A 20528-nucleotide genomic window follows, 5' to 3' on the forward strand; every position below is an offset into this window, starting at 1 on the left:
ATCACAATACCTCCAGATACTATAGATAAAAGGGGGTTTTCACACCATATGGGGTCTTGTAGCTTGGCCGCCACAACCTCTCAGGGACCTGTAGCTGCCAGTGCTGCCTCTGCACTGCTGGCAGCTCATCCTAGGACCAAAGAAACACAAGCGTAATTTATACCCAGTTTCTCCCTCATTGCTGGGTCTTGCGCAAGCAAAGCTCAGCTGCAGCAATACGTCTGGCAGTTTGTGTCATTTTCAGATACAGGCATGGGAAGGAGGAGTAACCATCAAAGATGTTTTGCATCTGGGGTGGGGGATGGGGGGGTGGGGGGGTGGATGCAGAGCTGTCAAAAAGATTCCCTTACAAAATAGGTGAGAATGGTTTCCATAACAAAGGACAGACCATCTGAACCGCGCAGCAGCGACAAAAAGTTCATTAGAAAGGATCTTCTTTTGCTAAGGTGTTCATATCATGCTAATATTGAGCACAGCTGGCTTGCCCCAAAACTCTGCTCTGATTGCTGTAGGCTTTTCAAGGTCAGCATTAGGTGTGTGTTTCATGAACACAGCCGAAGTCCTGACTGTCTGCAAACGCCGTGTCCTTTCAGTCTTTTATCTTAACAACTTGAGAGGTTTGGTATCAGTAATCATCGTCAGTAGTGGCTGACGACACTCCCTATTTTTTCCTGCCATCAGTTCCTATCACCTGTGGTGTTTGTGTAACAAAGTTCTGAGCTGAGTTTCGTGGTTTTTCTTTCTTTTAACTTCAAAGAAACTTGTCCACCCTTGCTCTGGGGATTCTCATCTGCTCTCATCTAAGTCTCATCTCACTGCATGGATCCAGCAGTGTGTCAGCAGCTTTTGCTTCCACTAGATTGAGAATAGCAATCTAGAAGTTTTCTTGGAAGATAAGTTGCATTTCTGTGACTGTGGTAATTCTTGGAGAGCAAGAATTTTTTCCCAGTAGATCAAGAAGGAGGCAGAGCCTAGGATCTTCACAAACAATAAATACATCCAGGTGCTAAGGGGAGAGGAAGAGCTACACTGACAAGGTATGTTTAAGTATAATCTGTGTGTGTGGATTTCCCCCTTTTGAGTTAAATACAGTCATGCAGATATTTGCAAGCTTAAGATTTGCAGGGAGGGAACAAGACCTTAGAAATTCTCTGAGTCTGGATTGTATTTTGTTAAATGTGACGGGGATTTTCTCTAAACAAAACCAAAGAAATGGGAAGCAAAATGATCTTGTACTTCACTGCAAGAGAGACATCACAGCCCTTACCTGTGGATGGAAATGTAGAAATTAAATCTACTTTCTCTGCATCTGAATATACTGTTATTTTTATAGTTCCAGCAGTATTGTTTCTCAGGAGCCTGCAGCAACAGGAACCAGAAGTCTATCAGTGAAAGGCACAGCTCTTTCTTTGACTTTCCCTTAGTGAGAGGAGCCAGGATAGTAACATGTCGTTGAGCTACTCAAGTAGTATCTAGTGTGAGCATCCTGCACCGTATCCCCACCGCTCAGCCTCACAGCTACCCCCTGCTAGCAGGGTGGCAGCTGGCCCAAACGTGGCTGCCCTCGCTGCACTCAGTTACTGCAGTTGCTGTCTGTCCCAGAAGCAACCCTGGAGAGTTTGTTGTGCTTTTTCAGAAGTTGCTTGTTCAAACTGTAGCCCCATCATTAGGAGTCGAGCCCTTTTGCTCCAAAGCATTCTGCACATTCGGAGATTTGCTTGCAGGGGAAGAAAACAGAGGGGAAATTTCATTCTGCAGATCTTAAAGGAGCAATGTGCTGGTTTGATATAAGCACCTTTTGCCCACCTCTTTGAAAGAAAAATAAATTATAAAAGCTTTAGTTGGGGTGGTTATTGTTATCATTTGAACCTACAAGGCAAAACTTTTTTATCCTGTATTTCTTGTAGTTTTCCTTTGTTCTATGTACTTTTCTCTGTAATGTGGGGCAGCCAAGCACATGTTTACAATAAATGTAAGAAAGCCCTAAACTGCTAATGGGATGAGATGCATAAACATCCAGTGTCCTGCTCACCAGGCACATGCATTGGCAACCCAGACCAAAAAAAAAAAAAAAACCCCCCCACAAAAGCTATCTTTAGGTGTGGGGTCCTGTCTTTTGTGCATGAACATCTCTTAGCCTCAGTGAAGGAGTTGCCCAGCCAAAGAAGCCAAGAGAAGAGGCAGTGAGGAAGCATCGGGGATGTTCTCAACAAGCGTTACAGAAGCATGCCATGAGGAAGTATTTTGAATCAAAGCTGGCTAAAACAGGGACCAATGCAAGTATTTTCAGAAGAAAGGAGTTGGTATGCTCTTTGTTGATGATGACTGCATTGCAGAAGTAGAAAATTCCTGTTGGGTGTATGTAACTCCTCAAGTGAAAATACAGTGATGTGTCAGGATTGGCAGGCTGTTTTCAGAAGAAACTGAGCTGATTTCCTGCTAAAACAAAGGGATCATATACCGAGCAGCAAAAATTCCCGTGAAGCCAGAGGATTTCTGTTATCAGCGAGGATAGGAGACAGATCTTTTGCAAAGGAATTAAAGCAACATTTGGAAACTTTCCTGGGAGAACCAGCACAGAGATGAGAGCAGATCTCCATGCAGCTGCTGCAATGTGCCTGAGTCAGACTGGGAAGTCCAGCTACAAGACTTTGTCTGGACTGGTGGGTAGCAAACAGTGCTGTAGGTTCAAGGGTTTTTAAGGGAATTGTGACACTTTGGCCAAATTGCAGTGATGAAGCTGTAACAAGGATATACATATCTAAAAATAAAATGCAGAAGAGCTCACAGAGTGCAGTGGAAGTCAGCCCCGTGGCTGAGCAAGCAACCACACCGGGGACTCTCGGTGTGTCCAAACATGCAGTCGCCTCTGTAACCCTGGCAGAGAGGAGGGCTTACTTACGGGATAAAAGCAAACAGATTAACCAGCCATTGAGGCTGGTTTTACAGCTTGGGAGTAGCTACTAGGTGGCTGTGGAATTGGCCATGACATTTTAAGTCACTCTTCCGATGTGCTGCACAAGAAAATGGAGCCACTACTTGAGGAAGTTACAAACTGGCCTCCATGACCCCCATAAGCATAGCTCTGGGTCTTGTCTAGGATAAAAGCTGGGGTGTAGCTACTTGGAAAATAGTTAGCTGGTGACAGTGGTGTGTCAAGGGACCAGGCCTTCATTGGCTGGAAGGTCTTCACAGATAAAAGTGAAGAAATTCTTATTTACAGTATTTTAGTATAGCAGAATCTTTTTTAAGGAAACCCCATGGCTTGCTATTGCAATGATGTGCTGATGGGCTAACAGAAGACAGTGTCCTCTTGGGAAGCAGTTAGGCGCCTTCCACTGGGTGAGCTCCAAAGAGAGCAGGACCTAAATTTTGCATTCCATCACTTTACCAAGCTGGTACTGACAGTACCAAACACTTTCTTGTTCAGAAGCATCCCTGCAACTTCAAGTATCTACTAAGGACTGCAGCAGCTTTGTGTATCTATCTGGGCCTCGAAAGGTAGGAAGACTTTAGATCTGTTGGGCAGCTGATGGCTGGGAGCAAGACCCAGGTTTATCCCAGATGGCTGATAATGCAGCCTTGACAAATGCTGGTTGCACCACAGAGTTTCTGTTTGAAGTTTATTGCAAATTGAGATTAAAAGCTGAAGACTTGAAGGTGGTGGTGGGGGGTGTTCTGTGAAATGGGACATAGCATTGACTTGGAACTGTAACCACTTTTGATAAAATGTGTTTTAGATGTAAGATATGTTAGTTTGTATACAAATCTAAGCAAAGCGTGTCCTGATAGGCAATCTGCAGCTCATATTCTCCCTGAAAACGTAGCCTGAGTAGGCACCTCTTTTTTTTGAAGTGACAAACTTCATCTCCTGAACAGAGATGTGCTCCATCAATCAAGCATGGTTAGCGAGAGCTACCTTTGACAGAGGACGAGTCCTGCACTCCTCCCATCTTTTCCTGGAATGGATTAAATGAGAGTAGACATGCTCCAAGTGTCACTTGCTAGCATGCAGCTTTTCTTGATCCTTTCTGCTGGCCTTGGGCACCAGAGGAGTGGCCCATGAACAGCCAGACCTCGCAAAGGCCGCCAGGCTGACCCACCGCGTGTGGTTTAATTTAAAGCGGAGTGACAGAGCAAGGTGGGGAGGGGGATGATGGGACACATAAAATGCTGTTGCAGAGTGGGTGGAAGTAATTTGTTCATACAGTGGTAGTGGGCAGGAGAAGTAATGACCTTATGTTTCAGCTTAGTTTGATATTAAGAGAAGCCTTCAACCAATAGGCACTGCAATGGATCACTTGGAGAGGCTGGGACCTTCCATCAGTAGAAACCTCCGGGAAACTATTATGACCATGACACAGGTATATGTGTTTTAGCAACATCTATCTAGAAGGACAGGATGTGGGATTTTTTTTTTTATATTATTAATTTTATTTTTAATGCCAATTCAAGACTTCTTTTTTTTTTAACATGTCATTAGAAACCAAGAGCAGTGTGCAACGGCTTCTTTGTCAAATTGTTTTTGCAGGACTCCGTCCACTCCAGCAGTCATTTTATTCACAGCAAGCGTGGGGGGAAAAAAGTGGCCACCACTTTATGATGCTTCAAATGAAGTTGATTCTTAAAACTTCTGTTGTGTTGTTTGAATTCTGCGGTTAACATGCATGGCAGTTTGAGCATGCATTGATGATTTTGTATGCTAAGAACTCAGTTACATTCTTACTGAAATTTAATGGGATTAAAATAAAGTACTGAGGAAGAAAAAGTATAGTTAATATAATGCTTTGTATGAATTGCATGGTTCTTCAATTTTTCTTATTCCTGTGACTTTTAAACAGTAATATACAGAGGGAGTGTGATGCAAAATAGAGGAGTTGTTTAAGATAAAAGAATGAAGTAAACAGTGAATTTTGTTTGAAAGACCATGAATGTGCTTGGTTAGTATAGTGAGATGATGTTTCCGAGAAGCCAAGTGTACTCTCTTCCTCATGAGGAGAAAGAGTGAAAAGAAGGTAATACAGGTGATTTGTCTGTGGCACAAGCGTCTCCAACAAACATCCCACAGACAGCACACAAGTATAGTAGGAACAAAGGGATAAGGCAGAAGATACAGGGAGTGATCTTGAATGTAATTTTTGGTTTGGTTTGGGTTTTCCCAGAGTTTTGGTTGATTAATGAGGTGAGAGTGAACCCCAGCACTAACGCAGACAGGCAGCAGCTGTAACAGCACAGATAAGAATCCCTGCCTGTTTTTATCAACCAGCCCTTCCTGTTGAGGCAACATTTCAAGGGAGACTTGCCTTTTTTGAGCTGATGGAAGTCTGGACAGTCAGCATGACAGTGGTCAACATTTGCGTAAAGTTTAGAGAAAGTAGGAGACAGAAAGCCTCAGTGCAAACGGGCACAGGGCAGGAAGGCACCTCTGTGGGAACAAGTCAGGTCTGCAGTTCCGCAGGATGGAGAGTTCGACAGAAACTTGCGGCACTTCTGTGAGCAAGGCAGGTTATGTGGCAATGCTGCTATAGCTTCCTGGTAAAACCTCTGGAATTGTTTTCTGCTGTAGTGCAGTTTGTGTCAGCAAAGTGATGCTCCTAACAGTTATATGACTGACATGCTACATCTAAATTTTACAGAGGCTATTTTATCGTTAGGTTAATTACATCCTCCCTCCTAAAAGGTAAAAACACAGTGGCAAAACACAGGTCTAGCACTAGACCTAGGTAAGTAATCTGTGACATGAGCATAAAGCTCAGGCTTTGGTGGTGGCAGTGACACACTGGTGGTTTGGTGTTTGAGAGATACTGCAGAAGTCCAGGATTCGTAAGCTCCCTCCTACGGCAGGAAGAACAAAGCCTGTAAAATGGGTTTCTCCCTATGATGGGCAGCAGCAGTAAGAACTGCTGAGAAAAGGAGCAGTTCATGGGTTTTGGAAAAAGAAATCTGACAAACTCACTTTCCATTTTTACTTCTCTCCCTTCTCCCTATTCCCTCTACTAAGTATTAAGTGGCGTAACAACAAACTTGACATATACCAGAGGCGGTGGTTTATTGCTAGAAGTTTGAGATGGACTGTGGCCCAGTGAATATTTATTTACAGTGTACCTTTCCTTTACATGTAACGTGTAACCAAAAAAAAAAAAAAAAAAAGATGGTTCTACCCATTTTCTATGTGTGGTACAAACATTTAGGCCTTATACTGAGTAGCATACCACTGCCTTCCAAGTGTGCCTACGGATACATGCACCAATTTGCAATTCTGATGCATGCATCAACTATACTTCCAACCTGTAGGAATACACGTAAGAGTCATAAAAAAGCAGCCACTAATCTACTGAAACCAATGCCAAAATAGACACCAGTTGATGGTAGCAAATACCCTTAAACAGAAGTTTGTCCTGCAGAGCAGAACGTGCAAAGGCACCCACTCACACCAGGGTCACCCTCACTGCCAAAGGCATGGCAAGAGCATTGGGAACAGACCTTGGCTGCAAATACAACCTTCTTCTTTCCTAAGAAGAGTCAGTGATGATCAAAGAACTTGCTTATTTCAAAACACACCTCCTACTTGTTCTACATGTTCTGCCACAACCCAAAATTAACAGCATATGCCATTATCACCAGAAGTGAAAAACACCACTAGAAAACCTGAGCCAGACAGGCCTCGGATTTTGGTTAAGACATTTTGCAGTGTAGATCTGTACTGCAAATGCAACCTTTGTTTCACTTTGTTATTGGAAATGTCATACATTTTTCATGTTTTCTCGGGATTGTAACTGCACTAAAAAGTTCCTGTACCAGAAATACACTATTTTTTTTTCTCTGCCTGTGCTAACTTAACAGGCACTGTAGTTCTTGTACCAGAAACACAGGAGTGAAAGGAAAAAGATAAACAATACAAACACATCTCTTTCATAAGATTTATGTCAAGATAGATAATAACACAAAATAGCTAAAGGAGAAAAAACCCAAACAGCTGGCAACTCTAGTCTGGGACATGATCAGTCATCTATTTTGGGATATTTCTCCTCCCCCAGAAAAAAAAGGTTAAACTCTTCAAAATACTCATAAAGTTACTTCTAAAGTATCCAAGTTCTTCATATACAATCTAGTTTGCTTCTGAAGTATTATATTGTTCATATACCGAAAAAGCAGATAATGGAGAAGTCACGTTTTTGATTTGAGCTTTTCCATTATCATTACCTGTCTTTTAAGTGATTGCAGGTGGAGGCTTGCTCCCTCCATGTAATGGCATTGCTACTAGCTGGCTCTAAAAGGATAGAAGAGTGTAATAAGGGAGCTAAGCTTTTGATATTTATGGGTTTAAATTTTTACCCTTCTTCATAGAGTGGTTTTGTCTTTTGATTAAGAGATGGAAATGTGTGTGATTTGTATTTAAGCACAACTATCCTGCATTACTTGAGAGCAAGATTATTCTGTAATACCTAAACTGTTTATGTGATTTAGTTTACAAAGATGTTACCTTGATATAATTATTTCCTGCTGCAACGTAGCTTAGGCACAGCCATCTGTCATTAAGCAATGACAAGCAGCTTGAGAGGAGTAATGATGGAAACCTAAATGAACTAGATAATACGAATTTTTTTTTTTGGTGGGAACCAACCTGTACTAAAAATATTTTTTTTAATGTTGGTACATACTCAAAACCAGACAGTAGTCAAATAAATATCCTTTAATAAAGAAAAAAGGAATCATTTTAAAGCACCAAAACTGTGAGTATGATGTTACATCGCATGGACAAGAAGGTAAGTGCAGTACTTTTGTGTACAGGTTTAAATTTCTGACTCATGATAATAAAAAACACGAAATACACAGCAATAAACTTGCATTGCAGAAAAGGTGCACTAAAGAAAAAAGCGAAAAGCAGACAGTTAAAACTTTTTTAGTTTTAGGTATTGCTAGAAATGTTGGTTTAGTTTTTTACCTTTTTTTTTTTGAACATACTTGTTACTTTATAACATGGAGCATTTTTAGGCATAGTAAATTTGCAGAGTTGTTTACAATAAAAAATGTATTTAATATGTCCTTTTGCATATAATGGAGTTAAAGAATCTTAAAGCCAAGCACAATGTCCTAGTAGTGTTTGAGTCTACCGATAATATTGCACAAAGCTAGTGAATGGCAAATTGGTTTTCTTTTTATTATTCTTATTTATTCAACACAGGCTTAACAAAGAAGTTAGTTTCATTAAACTTCACTGGCTTCACTCATGCAAGACAACCTGCAGCAATCTGTATTTCTTAAGCTTTCATCTTATGATGATGTATTTGTATGTATTTAAGATGAAATTTAAAACATATAGCAACCACAGTAACACACTGGGAGATGTTAAGTGAGTATCCCCAATCCCCAACACCTATTTCCCAATTCAGAAATCAAAAATACTTTTCTAAATCTGAAAATTGCACCTGTCTATGGCAAACTAATTACTGAATAGGTGACAGTCTCTGGAATAAAATCTCTGCAGAATTTGGACTATACTCACCAAAATAGGCATCATCCTTTTTACTTGTTCCAAACAGACATACTACTGGTTAATAGTCTTAGATATCAGCTTTAGATAATACTCTACATCAATATTAGAAACTCAGCAGAGTAAAATTCATTGCTTGGTCATTTTCCATATGAGAGGTACATCAGAGCATTCACATTTGAGAATGGAAAGATGACCTTTTCTGTCAAATTCTGAAGCTCTGGGCCACAGAATATATAAGACCTGAATCACAATAAAAATACGTAAATGTCAGGTTGCAGATTCACCACAGTCAGAGCTGGGAGTTTCGGATTAACAGTCAAAGTGAATGGGAAGTGCAAAGAACTGTATATACAACAACCCCTCCCAAAAATATACTGGCATGCCCACCCACCCTTGACCCTTCTAAAAATCCTAATTTTAAGTATTTATGTATTAGGCAGCAATTAAATATAAATTCATTTTTTAGGAAAAATTTAAATTACAGTATATTTATAGGTTAAAAATAGCCATGGCTGTACTTTTTACAGCACTGATAGCAGTATGTCAATGTGCTAGTACACCAAAGAGCAATCTGCAGTCAAGTTTAGGATGACCTACTGTCTGTCAGCTCCAGTAGCACTGAAATCATGCAGTGTGCTCTCCCAGTAAGGTGCTCCTGTTTACTCCTTTTCTTTGCCAGAAACTTTGCTTGTTCTTAACATTAATTCCATAGTGCTAAACATAACAACATATGGTCCATGCTTATGGAATCATTACCAGAAATATATCCAGATAATTTAATTACATAAGCATTACAATGAAAATAAAATCTGATTACACACATGTGAGCAAACTTGGTTTACAAATTACACTCCTGAAATTCAGTGCAACAAATGGAGTAGGGGTAACATTAACCAATAGAAGTTTCTGCCTCCTTACTAAGTTGCACCTTCAAAAATGCACCTGTCATTACTTTAATATTAAACATTACAGAATATAGTGCTTATATTCAAAATGATTCTTTACAAATAATGTAGTGAAGTATGTTGAGTTCTATCCCTGATGCAGCCACAAAAGAACACAATATATAATCATACTAATTTATTTTACAGGTGTCTGGTGTAGGATGCAAACTGTCAGATTTAAAAAAACAAAACAAAAAAAAACCCACCCCAAACCTTAAAAGTGATATTTAAGAAAAATAAAAAAGCTTTCACCTACCCTAGACAGGTAACTTAACTAACATATGAAAACATAGTGAAGTGAATAAAATAAGACTATTGGTCATTTGGAAAGGATCTGGAACATCTGTGAATGAGAGCATGAAATCATGTTGATGCAAATTCCATTTCTGATCAAAAGACTATTGCTGTTTACCTTACATTTTGGTTATTTTAGTAGAAATTGAGTATTTCGTTTTCTTGTTCCCACTCATGAAAGATTTTTCAGTCCTCACATAAGCATTTGTACAATAACATTACGCATTCCAACTCTTCACCTGGATCAGTTATACTATACTAAAACAGTTCTAATCAGAACAAAGAAGTTTCTAAAAGTGAAAAAAGCCTGAAAGCTAACAAACTGCTTACGATAAATGATGAGCAACAGAAAAATGCAGCAACAACAATGAAGCCCAGACACAAATGAAAAATACCAATAGGTAGAAACGTCTTTTTATGGAGGTTCTCTTTCCTTGCATATGTTTGTGTGTTTTCCTGTAGTGATGCTTGCTAAGATTTCTCAAGGACTAACACAATTATCACAGCTTTTCCCAGCTACGGAGGAACCAATCTCAATGCAGGACTGTCATAATTTCCGTAAGTTTCTTGTAAATATACTTAAACCTTCCCCATTTGCTGCTGTAGCCATCCCACAGCAAAATTCCACATTACAGAGGACAGGAAGTTTTATGCATTAGCCTGTACATTAATATGCACAACTTTTATACTGAAGTGCAGAATTATGTGAAATTGTGACATCTAGTGACTCAGGGAGAATTAAAAATCGAGGAATTTTTTTTTAGCAGTGTGTGGAAAAAACCCATGCGCTTTCCACATTGAAGATGGCAGTTTTGAACTGATATAAACTGCTATGCTCAGCATAACAACTACTTTTTGCGTGCACATAAAATACATTTTTGTATGAGAACTCCACTTCTATAACCTAAACTATTACAGGAATCTAAGATTTCGGCTAAATAGAAAACAGATTAAGGGCAGTAATTTTTCTCAATCATGCACGCGTTTTTCAAGGCAAAGATGACAGATCATCTGGCAAACAAATCTGAAAACTGTAGTACAGTACAGCATGGAGCTATTTAGATAAATCACAACACAGTGGTAAACTGTACACACAAATGTTGTGCAAGGGGACCACTGCACCTCTACTTTAAATTACACTATTTTTCCTCGGCTTGGAATTTTGCTAGTGTCCCATATGCATAATCTAAGGAATAAAACTGCAGGCTGGAAAATAGAAAAAACGGACATAAAAGTTGCTCCATCACCACTGTTAATTTAGCACTAAGCTTCAGATGAACTGTATAATCTGAATTACCATTCTACGTCATAGTTCTGTTTTGTGCTACAGCCAAAAATTTATTTGATTACCTCACTTTTAATGTGGTGTGACTGGTAGTATAGACAAAGGTAGAGTAAAAATACACACAGCTTATGGTATAGGCAATGTCAAATGATTATGATGAACTTTGAAATTGCTGTTATTGCTGCATGAACACAGTATTAGACAGCTTGCAACCACACCATGTAATTCGGGGTTCAGAGAAGCAGTTTAAGAAAAAAATACTGTGTAGTTTTAGGTCCTTGGAAAGCCAGTGCCATGTGTTTCATAGACCTGATCTTGGGACAGAAAAATACAGACCTGAAGACTAATAAAGCAAAATCAATACAACTCCACAGTAACACTGCTCACAGGTGCTTTGAAAATGCATGTTCACTAACTTTATAAATAAGGCAACAAAGTTAAGGAAATGCCTGTTGATAGCAAGGGTAAAGTGACATCCTTTCAAGATGTTTGACAGAGCTTTAATTTCAGGAGAGCCACAGCAAAACAACTGAAGGGTCCAAGAGCTGACGTTCCTTTAGGTTACATAGCCTATTGCTAAGGTAAGTTCTCCTGTTCCTCTTTATATAAGTAAATGGCAAGACGTGAAATCTCCTGTTATAAACGTTAACACAGTACGTGTTCCATTACATGACAGCAATGCATAACTCCACTTAAAAAAACTAAATCCCCATAGTAGTTTGTCCGTCACAAGAGCAACAGTGAATGGACCACACTGCACAAATGACAGCGACTGTGTATTTCTCAAACACATGTCATTCTGTAGTATGTCATGGTAGTAAAAATAAAAGGCTAGTGAAAATTCAGTTTTCCTAGAATTGTAATGGGCTGACTTTAATATCACATGGAGTTTCCAGATGGTACAAGGCTACTTGTATCTCTGTACTGACATACCTCTTAGTACTATGGTATTGTAAGAGTAGCTGCCTGCAGCCGTGAGTCATGAAGTTCAGGATTACTTCTAAGTATTCACCGCAGAGGAAGCTGTAACTCTCCTTTAAAAAACCAAATAGTCAGGATCAAAAGGGAAGTTTTTTCCCAGCCAGTAGGCTTTTGGGTATGAAATAAAAACATTTTTGCAGCCACTAAAGGGAATAATGAAAACCAGCAAAAGAAGCATGATTTTCACAACTGAATTACCAGTATGTTTAAATGCTTTGATCTTTTTTAAAGAAGGCTGCTTAGAGTAATTAAAAGCCATTTTAATCCAAAAGAGAAAAATAAATTTAAGTATGAAATTTCAAAATACTGCTTCTTGTAACATGATAAAAGTATAACTAACTTGGTTCAGCATAGCTAAATATGATTTTAAAAAAGCATGAAAATGTCTAATTTAAAAAGGTGTCAGACTACAAATGACCTTCTAAAAAGGTGTGCAGTATGTCTTGCTAAATGTACCATGTTGGAAACAAACACATTCTTGAATATGTACTGAATTCTTGTTTCTCATTGTGCTGTGGTCACCTGTTACTCTTCATACTGACATACACTTCTTCAAACTAAGAAGAAAAAAAGTCTTAGTTGCATGTTACTGAATTTCAGCTACTGTAGTGCAACTAGGAATTCTGCTCTCTGGAATATCACACTGCTACACAGCAAGCTTCTCTGCAAGGAGCTATTTAGTTGGATTTTCAAGCAGATGATATATTCAGTGCAGTGAAGAGGACGTTTTATAGCTGGTTTGATGTCTTGGCTGAATCCCAAAGTTACTCTAACAGCAAGTATTCTCCCAACTCAAAATGCCCCCCTCACTTAACTGGCCACATATTACTAACGCAAATATAAAAAGTGCTTAAGAATTGGGCATTCTTGATTATATAAAATGCACATCTAAACAAATTAGCTTTCTGCCCAAACCAGAATTTTTTGAACAAATTAAAGAAAAAAGTGACCCGAAAATTAACATTTCAGGCCATTTTTTCCATGTACTGAATCATTTGCCAAAGAAAGCCTCCTGTGGAATTGATGGTCATAACTGCTGGCTCTGAATATTCAGAAATGAAGAGGAAAAGTAATCTTCAGCTGGGGTTTCTTTTCTCACATCAGTGGCTGTGAATCACCTGTTTGGGAAAAAAGAAAAAGGAACATCTGAAAAGCTAAACAGCTGTACAAATACTCCATGATCAACGTTATCAGCCAATTCCAACATGCAATACTGAGCAGCGTCTTCAAAAGCCTTTATTCTTTGCTCCCAGGGTAATGACACACTAACTCTGGAGCCAGGACACACAGAGTATGACCAGGTCTTTTTTTGCCTTCTGGTATTGCTGGCAGTGAACACATACTTGGAAGAGTCCCAAAATACTGGATTAAATACACAGACCAAAAGCTAGCTTCTTATCTGTTACTTTGTCCACCACTCCCAGGAACCCAGGTTTCGCATTACTTATAGTGCTCTTAATGTACTATAAGTGATTTATGTGTGCACACACACATGCTTGGCATACTTCTGATAACCAGTAATCTTCTGATTTTTCATACAGAAGTTACTGCCTCTGTGTACTGCTTGTTCAGCTGTACTTCCAATCCATAAAATGCCTCAACATTTTTGTACGTGGTTTAGATTGTCCATAAGGAAGGAACTGCTCTTACAAAAGTTAGTCATAACTGTATGTAGAAGTTAACCCATAAAGCAGGTAATACAAGAGATTACTAGATCTCCTGCAGGAATTATTTACTATTAGTTTGTCTTCAAACTTCAATAATTAATAAAACCACTTCAGTAGACATTGTTAATACTCCTTGCATATACATTAAAACACTTTTTGGCACTTGAAAAACATCATTATATCAGATTTAGCCTTCAGTCCTAAGGGCAAATGATTGCATTACATTTAGCCTATAAGGATGTACATGTATTAAGCATAGCTCGTAACATACGTGCCAATATACTTTTGTATAACTGTTTTCAACCTAAAATCTCTATGCAACTGGTTTTTGTATGTGCAGAGCTTACAGTTAAAAATCAGTAGGTCAATCTTAAAGCATGGTATTAAATGGATAACCTTATAATAAAAAATACTATTCTGCAATTTCTACAATAGACTTTAAGCAGATTTGACTCATGTAATAAATTCTGGGTAACCAGTCTCTATGTTCAAGCAAGCACACTCATCTACATGAAAAAGTATTTATTCAACTGAATCTCACAAGGGCTTTGTCTCAATCTCTGTTCTCCAAGATTATTTCACACAGTTCCATAGCAGGGGCCCGTTTTTCCTTTCTGAGCTGTTAGCTATTTTGTACAACTGTTTTTCAATCAAATCTGTACTACCGGTTAAATAGTCTCATCTCATAAACCCAGGATTTTTTCATAACAAAATATGACATTGGTAAGAGAAAGCAGTTCCCAGATGTGTGAAGAACTCCAAGGAGCACACACTCAGAACTCTGATGCTGCATCCTGCTCTAAGTCCAAGTGATTTCATGGGACCTCAGCATTTGACAGGCTTGCATCCCTAAAAGGGGAAGATGCCGTAATTGTAGACTTGTAAAAAGGGGACAACAGCCAGTGCACTACAGGTACTGCATGGCAGTGATTTTCAACCTGCACTCTGAACTGCTTCTATGGAGCTGCAAAAGACAGCAGAGGAAAACGTGTATTTATATTGCATGGCAATGTACACGTAAGACTTCTAAGAGGATACCCTTCCAGTGGAAAATGTTTAGAAGGTCCACCAACTAGGTTAAAAAACATTTGAAGTTACTCTTGGAAAATTCCTTCCTTTTTTTTTTTTTTTAAATGACCCGTAGTATTAAAGTGTATTCTTGCTAAAAATTGCAAACAAGATCCCAAAGACTAAGTTACACAAACCAAATCACAATGTTTAAATTTGCTCAGTTATCTAGGAAATGAGAATAATTGCACTGAGAAAGCCAAGTCAATTCCAAGACATGTCTTTTCTTATAGCTGTCACTTGATTTCTAAAGGGCTGTGGTAGTGGAAGTTTTCAGTATGCAAGTATAGAAAAAAGTTACATCCGAATGAAATTATCTTCGAGTTTCAGCAAGAAAATCCACTCCTGGATTTTCAGCTCCAAAACTAGCAGTACATTTGGTATGGAATAGAAGGAACATGCCATAATTAAACATTATTAAATCATTAGTGTGGCCAATGGCTAGTTCATGAGGAAATAAAGGCAACATTTATTTTCCTTTTTAAAAATCAATAATAATAATATTATTATTATTATTGTTATTATAAGAATAAAATAGCATAACAATGGAACAGTTTGAGACACAGTATTTCATAATCACAACAACATTCAGCAGATGATGGGCTAAGTCACCATCACTTTTTTAAACGGCTGTAGCACTTTTATCAATAGCCACTCTCCAGCTACGGTAATAACTAACCAGGGTAGAAATGCCTGATTGTGAACACCCAAAAAGGTTATCTTTTTTCTACTGCTAGCTGTGTTGCAAGGATTATAAATACTTATCTTCCGTATTCTTGAAATAGGCTTTGATTTCTAAACAGATTTTTAAAGTCTTTACAGATTGTCATACCTCTCTTTTCTCCAAATTTTAAGTTCAGTGGGAACTTTAACTGAGACTTAAGTTCATCCACATGCCAGTAGCAGAAAAATACCACCACAGAAGAATAGTGCTGTATGCTGTTGTTGTAATCAAGAATCCATTTGTACTACTGATGCAGCCATAATTTTGAAAACTAATCTCTTGCCAATTTCTGCATTGTCCTGAAATCATTAATTTAATCAGCTGAAGTCTAGTATCTGCACTTTCAGGCACTGTAGCTTAGTATAATGGAAGTTCACGGGATTCATAGGAGTAGCAGAAGTATAAATTATATTTGTATATTTACTGTTTACAGCCTGGAAATTCAATTAAGTCAGAGAGTTTACAGATTGAAAACAAGCTATCAAAGAGTCAGTCACACAGGGTAACCAATGAGATTTCAGTGTGTTCAGCAGTCAAATCTAACCGCCCTTCACTTGAAGCTATTCAGTCTGAAATGATAAATGTGCTAAATTTTTGCAAGGCCAGAAGTAATTAGAAAATAAGTACAAATGTGTCCAAGAGTGATTGTGCTGCTTTATTACTTAAAAGCTTTTTAAAGCTTTTTGGTAAGCTGCAAACGGTACCTTCAAATTTACTAAATAAAACAGAGCTTTTTATAGGAGTAGTCCTGTCAATATTCAGCAAAAGTATTCAAACAATAAAAGGCTAAGATGTTGCCTAAAAAAAGTTTTCCTTACTATAAACCTTAATTCTTGGAAAAGTCAGTAATACTAAATTCATATGTGCATGTTTTACCACGTTGGATGTCAGACAGTTTAGTAACATTCATACTAAGTCTCCTAGAACGCACAACCTGAGGCTTAGCTGCTATTGTTATACGAAAAGTGTTGAAGAAATATTATTTTTTTTAAATGTAGGTTAATTACAGGTTAATTTTCCCAGTCTGTGCAAGGCAAACTCTCCTCTTCATCCTCCGATTCAGGTGATGCTTCCTTAATTCGTCGCAATGCTTCATGGATGCTCCTTGTCAGAGGGTCAGTATCAGGCAGAATTGTAAATGATTCTCTCAGAACATCTTTCTGCACTTTCTTCAGTTTCACCCCTTTCCTGATCTGTGCCAAGATGTTATTGCTATCATCTTCATCAGGAAAAGGAGGGAGACTTCTCTGCTCAACTTTCCTTAAGTGAAAGCTGCCACGTTTCAAGGAAGCCAGCACTTCATCCATCGGGGAACTCACTGCAGTAAATCAAAAGACCTTCAACATTATTTTTACTAAATTTTATCAGTCTTCATTTATATTTCCTACAGACCAAAAAGTAGCCGTATACTATTAATGTGGCAGTGCCATACCATAAGTATAATGGTAGCTCCAATACTGTTTCAGTCTCCAAGTTTATCTTCCCTATTACCAGGTCAAAACTGGTTTATACAGACAATTATAATTTCTGAAACCACTTAACCTCCTATCAGGCAGGTAGTAAAACTCTTTAAACAAGATGGCTTTCCTGTTTGCAGTCAGAAAAATCAAAATAGCTGCAATGAGTCTGACACAATGAAAGTGTTTATTACATTATCTTTCTTGACTTTGAAACTCAGGTAGTGAGTACGTATCTTAAGTATTGGACAGTGCAATCCATTATCAGCACTTGCATTTTGTGGCTGATTATACCTACTATATGACTATTACTACATGTCAGTGAGGGAAGCAGCAGTATAGTCAACTGCAACAGCATGCACTTTCCTGCTGCTCTGGATTCATGTATGTAGTAGCACCTAGTCACAGCATGCCTATATAAATTCCCTTCCTTTATAATTAATGAAAACAGAGAAGTAAGAGTTAATACTTTATCACAAAATCCTTCCTTTATCACCAGTTTGAAACTACTTCTCTGCAGAAATAAAAATCAGGCTTTGGCTCTTTGAAGAGCTACAAGCAGGTAAGATCTGTATCCCAGAGAATGCGTCATAATAAAAGTACAACAGTTTGAAATAGCTTGCATACACTAGCACGTATCAATCAACAGATGAGTATGTGTATTGTAGAATACATTTTAAAATCCTGGTTTGCATTTAGGAGTCAGCTTTGTCCATCAGACTAATGGCCCAGACAGTTGGAATAGACACAAAGAAAAGAGAGAAATAAAAGAATAATACAGGACTGCACATTTTAAGGAGGAAGGAAGGATTGTAAGACACTCATCTGTCATACAGAGACAAATTTCTGAAGCCACTTAGAGACTTGGAACATCTTGGGGAATGCAGAGCAGCAGGTAGAGTGCTGCTGCAGACATTAACAATACTCTTAAGAGGGAGGATGGAATTTGATTTTGTATTTGTCATTTTGTGATGTATATCAAATTGCACACACAATATGTGCTTTATATAAAATTGCAAGATAAAATGGGTATCAAAAAACTAAACAACAGGACTACAGAAAACCAAAAATGGAGCACAGCAGCATCAAAATTGATAATGAACTTAAGACACTTTACCTGTGACCTGCAGGATTCATAGGAGCTTAAGAATTCTCTAACTATTCAGTTGCTTCAAAGGTTTTCAGTCATTTAAAGACAATTCTAGAGGAAACACTCTTGTTTCTGTCTGATTGATGAAGACAGTTCTAATTTTGATTTTATCTAGATGAGGGAAAATGTCAATGGAGGGATGTCTTCTGTAGTTGTAATTGACAAAGCCACATAGAATTTTTAATAAAATATTACAGCCATATTACAGCAGTGTGAATCAAGGCCCAACTCAAGGTACTTTTTCTCAGTGACTTCCAGGAAAATAGCTCAGCTGAGCACTTCTGAAAATCCCATCTCTGATTTTCGAATAAAACCTTTGCTCCAATATAGCATGTTTCACCGAAACACCAGGATTATTTTGTTCAATCATTGCTGCCATTCTTCCCATTTTACATATGGGATAAAGGATAAACAGTCAAGAACAAGTAGCACAGAATCAACAAGTTGTAACAGATCCCCCAGCTCAGCCCTGTGCTCTATTCATTCTCTTCAGTTTCCAAAGAAGTTTTTGATCTTTCAACTATTTATTAACACGCTTTGCTGAGTTATTACAGATTTAATTTCCAGTTACAGTTAAACTTACATATTCTTACTCAGCTCTGAAGAGTACTTGAAGGTTTGTGGATTTTTGTATTAAAATTTGAAGAAACCTTGAAGAAAGCATTCTCAAGGTTTCCTATGTCCCAAGACAAGTTTTAATTCTACTAGGTCAGAAATGGTGTAAAATTCTGTTATTAAAAAAACACCACACCCTCAGGTAAAGCATGGAGTATGTGCAGTGCTGGCTGTAAACTAGATAGGAAAATATTCTTTTAGACAACATTTAGCTCCATTTTCTAGCTAGTCTAACGTGGTATATCTTAGATACAGTTTCACAAGTGTTTTCTGTCTAACTGAACGAGTATACCACATGCTATTGTATAGGTCCTAAAATTTGAGTTGGCAACGTTTGTCAGCTGAAAAGGATTTAACAACTTTCCCATTAATAATTATAAATGAATCACCACAGCATACACTTTTCTATAGAGCAATTCAAAAGAGGAACTGATGTGCATTACAATTAAATGCACAGAAATGAAAACATTACCTTTCCTCCTCTGTAAACCCTCTAGATCACCAGTCTTCTTAAGCTTCTTCTTGGCACTGACTAACTGACTGCTGTCAAACAGATGTGCTGGCGGGATACCGGAAGAGTGCTGGACTCCCTTCTCCTCACTCTGACGTTTAACAAAGCTGTCGCTTTTCTCTAAGGATTTGGTGGCATCTTCCTTGGAGGGCAAAGGTGGAGGTGGAGGTGGAAGTGGTGGAGGCAAAGGGGGTGGAAGCGGTACTACAGTAACAGCCTCCGGTTGAAGCTCATTACTGCTGAGTGAAGAAGTACTAACATGAGGCAGTTCAGAGGTAACACCATTGGGAGGTAACGAGATATCTTGAAGTTGTTCTAAGCTTGTGGATTCCTGCACTTTCAAAGGCTGAACTGCATTTTCCAATTCTACCTCTTCACTTTTCTCTTGAATTTGTATGGTTGCTGGCAAAGATTGAGGCTGATTGACACAGGACGCTGAGCTGGCTGCACATTTTCTTCTGGCGTGAGTCAGCCGTAGTCTGGTTGATTTAAGTATTACTTGCCCAGGGTACCGCTAAAGTGAATAAGTTATTGACAATTAGATAAGTACATGCAACACACTATTCTAGATTCTAAGTACCTGTCATTAGGGTTTGCCTTTCTGACAAGCAGAATTCATCTGCTATTTTCATTCATTTTGCTCTGGATGTAAAAACAAAACAAATATATCCTCACCTTTACTCTAAAAATGATCAGTTTTCTTAATTTTTATTCTTGGTTAAGCAGCAATTTACACATGATTGGTCTAGTCAGGGATATACATGGGTTAGAATTAGGATTTCACTAAGAACCAGATTGTATATTCAAAACTGTTTTTTCTGGAAATTAAAATTCGAAATTCCCTCTTGCTTTCCTTTTCTAAAAGTGGTCAATGGCTCCCATCCTCTCTGACCTAATACACTGGCCTTAGATGTGAATCATACTGCTTAAAAACATGTCTCTTGAAAACATCAAGTATTTTGAGACTTTCCAAAGTATTTTTTATTTAGTTCTTAAATTTGCTGCCTCAGTATCTGTCTTTTCACATTACTTTGATCTGTAGCCATTTTTATGCAAAAATTTAAACTGCTTCTGAAAGACAGGTCTAATACATTTTACACAAATGTGGTAGGCCTAGAGCAAGACATCATAACAATATAAACATGCCTATACGTAAAGTCAGTTCATTAACAGTTGCTGGTTAAAGTAAGTAAATTTGCTTTAATTTACAGAAGCTATGCAATTCAAAAGCCTTGCACAACAAAGATATGATAAACAGTGTACTGCTGAGCAAGACAGCTTTCCAGTAAAGAAACTTCTCATACCTGTATTTTTTTATGTATTCAGCAAAACAAA

At 38.2% G+C, this 20528-nt stretch overlaps 2 protein-coding genes across 2 annotated transcripts in view; one reads left to right on the forward strand and one right to left on the reverse strand.

Annotated features, from left to right (window-relative positions):
- Positions 1-11601, forward strand: part of HOMER1 (homer scaffold protein 1) — a 106737-nt gene extending 95136 nt beyond the window's left edge. The window contains exon 9 of the mRNA XM_069775798.1: positions 11531-11601. Coding sequence (XP_069631899.1) covers positions 11531-11569 — 39 coding nt within the window. The 3' untranslated portion in view covers positions 11570-11601. The remainder of the gene's footprint in view (positions 1-11530) is intronic.
- The window catches only part of JMY (junction mediating and regulatory protein, p53 cofactor), a 74428-nt gene continuing 61578 nt past the window's right edge, over positions 7679-20528 (reverse strand). Inside the window, exons 9-11 of the mRNA XM_069775796.1 lie at positions 19155-19707; positions 16468-16778; positions 7679-13119 (exon numbers count right to left, since the gene is read on the reverse strand). Of these exons, the coding sequence (XP_069631897.1) occupies positions 16471-16778; positions 19155-19707 (861 nt within the window). The 3' untranslated portion in view covers positions 7679-13119; positions 16468-16470. The remainder of the gene's footprint in view (positions 13120-16467; positions 16779-19154; positions 19708-20528) is intronic.

The sequence above is a fragment of the Haliaeetus albicilla genome, chromosome Z (genome assembly GCF_947461875.1).
Source record: "Haliaeetus albicilla chromosome Z, bHalAlb1.1, whole genome shotgun sequence".
NCBI classification, from domain to species: domain Eukaryota; kingdom Metazoa; phylum Chordata; class Aves; order Accipitriformes; family Accipitridae; genus Haliaeetus; species Haliaeetus albicilla.